Source organism: Procambarus clarkii, chromosome 45, assembly GCF_040958095.1.
Source record: "Procambarus clarkii isolate CNS0578487 chromosome 45, FALCON_Pclarkii_2.0, whole genome shotgun sequence".
Taxonomy (NCBI): domain Eukaryota; kingdom Metazoa; phylum Arthropoda; class Malacostraca; order Decapoda; family Cambaridae; genus Procambarus; species Procambarus clarkii.
Genome location: NC_091194.1, coordinates 35014423 through 35017117, shown reverse-complemented (window position 1 = coordinate 35017117; position 2695 = coordinate 35014423). Strand labels below are relative to the sequence as shown.

Genomic DNA, 2695 nt, shown 5'->3' with positions numbered 1-2695 from the left:
TTATAGAGTCATTTAAATTTTATTTACTCTGATATATAAAAGGCCCGGAGATTTTATATACTCTGGTATATAAAACGTCAAAAAAGTATATAAAATTATCAATTGAATATAAAATTAAAGGTTCCCACCAGGCTTCTGTGCTGGCTAGGGTTCAAGTCTCCTGGTGGGAAAGCGTTCTCAAGTTGTATAACTTCACTCTCGTGTTTAGGAGAGTTGTGAATCGAGCATAGACATAGTGTTCTCCCATATTAACAGGGACTTGATGAAAAACGTAAAAATGATAGTCATCCTTAAGAATTATTTGACTCTAAAATTCAGGGATGGTCAACTTCTTGGGCTGCTCCCAAGAGAACTGTTGCCGTCCAAAATGTCCATAACACGACGTATCACTGTAAATTGGTCTCTTTAAGCCCAGCTCCTTGACAATATGTCCTAGTCGTAGATCAAAGTTGTGGTTAACAATCTTCAGAAGCTGTTTTGATGTGTACTGTGAGGTGCCATAGTGGAAGATGCTGATGCTTATGGGGTGCACAACACTAATGGCGTAAGATACCTGAACCAAACAGCGTCTACATAATTTGTTTTTCACCAGTGACTTGGCAACCCATCGGGCGGCATAGGCCGCTGAGCGGTCAATCTTTGTGTAATCTTTGCCAGAGAACGCTCCCCCGCCGTGAGCACCCCACCCACCGTAAGTGTCAACGATGATTTTCCTACCAGTTAGCCCAGCGTTACCTTGAGGTCCACCCATAATGAATTCTCCGCAAGGGTTGATGTGGTATTTCGTTTGAGTATCTATATATTTTTCAGGAATAATGACCTTGATGACCTTCTCTATAACCTCGTCACGCAAAGCTTCGACAGTAATTTGTTCTGAGTGCTGTACAGAAGCGACAACAGTGTTCACTCTTTTGGGAATAACAGCTCCTTCATCGAAGACATACTGGCATGTGACTTGAGTCTTACAGTCAGGTCGCGCCCACCAGAACGTCCCATCTCTTCGCAGCTCGGCAATCTTCTGATTGAGACGGTGTGCCAGCATAATAGTTAAGGGCATGCACTCATCGGTCTCATCAGTGGCATAACCAAACATCAGTCCCTGGTCCCCTGAACCAATGTTGTCATCACTGCGCCCGATGTGTACACCATTAGCAATCTCCGCACACTTTTGCTCCAGGGCCAGAAGAATATTGCAGGTCTTGTAGTCAAAGCCCTTTCGTGAATCATCAAAACCAATTTTCTTAACAATATCACGCACAATTTGTTGATAATTAACTTGGGCCTTGGACGTAATCTCCCCACAGATCAGGATCATACCAGTTTTGGTACACGTTTCACAAGCAACTTTGGCATCAGGGTCCTGGCTAAGATGGGCATCAAGCACTGCGTCGCTGATCTGATCGCAAATTTTGTCGGGGTGGCCTTCGCCTACGCTCTCACTGGTGAAGAGGAACGTCTCATGATCTCCATCCATGCTCTCAGTGCACTATCCTGGGGAACGAAAATGTTACTTCTAAGTACTCTTGAATTTGGGACTAGGTTTCCTTGGCTAGATTTTAACTAAATAAAAATCCGTTATTAAAGGAATATTATTAAAAACATTGACCTAATTGTGTGAAGAGAGAAAGAGAGAGAGAACGCTAACCTGGTCACGTGGAGAGAGAGCAGCTGAGCAACTGTAAAGCAAGTGTGCAGCTGGTCTGTCTTATAACAAAACTGTGAGTCAAAAAAGAATATGGATTTTTGAAATGATTATAAACCATTTAAAAAAAAAACATTATTACTCATTCTAATTGGAAGAGTGAATGTATAATTTGGTAACCTGTAATCCTTAACTCTTTATGAACATAATAATTCCATCTGGTGAAAGGGATAATAATAATATTGTGTCAATAATTATAGAAGTATTTATTAGTCATATATAAAAATGTAATAGAAGAAACAATAAGATTTGAAATTCAATTCATATATTTCCAACCAGTCTCCAAGGTAAACAGCCTCTGTCAAATGGTAGATAAGATACATTATAAATCATCTTTATTATATGTTGTTAACAAAAAGCTGCTGTACGTGTGGACATTTGTATCCAAGATGTTTTTTCTCTATTATTAATTCTCTCCCGCAACCACCACATTCTCTTTTTTTGGGGGGTTCATAATGATTGAGATGACGATGATGTTCCCTAATAATACTTCTAATTTCTAGAAGAGTCTTGGGTATGAAGTATTCAATATGGTCTCCCTCAGCGCCTTCAGCTGCCAACACATCTGCGCGTTCATTTCCATAGATTCCAACATGGGAGGGAATCCACAGGAACTTGACAACTCTTCCCTGGTTGGTTAGTACCTTCACAACTCTCTTAATTTCAGCGACTATTGAAAGATTCTCGTCCCGATCTTTATTTAGGCTTTGCAGTGCTGCTCTCGAATCGGTGCAAATCACTGCACCAGTAGTATTCTGTTCAATAATATACCTTAACGCCATAGCAATGGCAGTTAACTCTGCTTGTGTTGAAGAGGTATAGTTCTCAATGCGCGCTTTTTCCTCATTTTTTGGTGGAAAAAATACATCATCCTTCTTAATTACCGTGTATGCTGCACCCGCCCGGTCATTAATAGGATTAGATGACCCATCAGTGAAGATTTGATCTAGTTCATCTCCAGCTTCATTATAAATTTCCTTAAGATACTTGTGG

The 2695-nt window shown here is 40.4% G+C and overlaps 1 protein-coding gene across 1 annotated transcript; it reads right to left on the bottom strand.

Annotated features, from left to right (window-relative positions):
• Positions 1–319: 319 nt before the first annotated feature.
• On the bottom strand, positions 320–1474 carry LOC138350379 (S-adenosylmethionine synthase-like; the record flags this gene model as incomplete). Its single annotated transcript, XM_069301001.1, has 1 exon — positions 320–1474. A coding segment is annotated over exon 1 (1155 nt), but the record flags the coding sequence as incomplete, so codon positions are not given.
• Positions 1475–2695: the final 1221 nt, after the last annotated feature.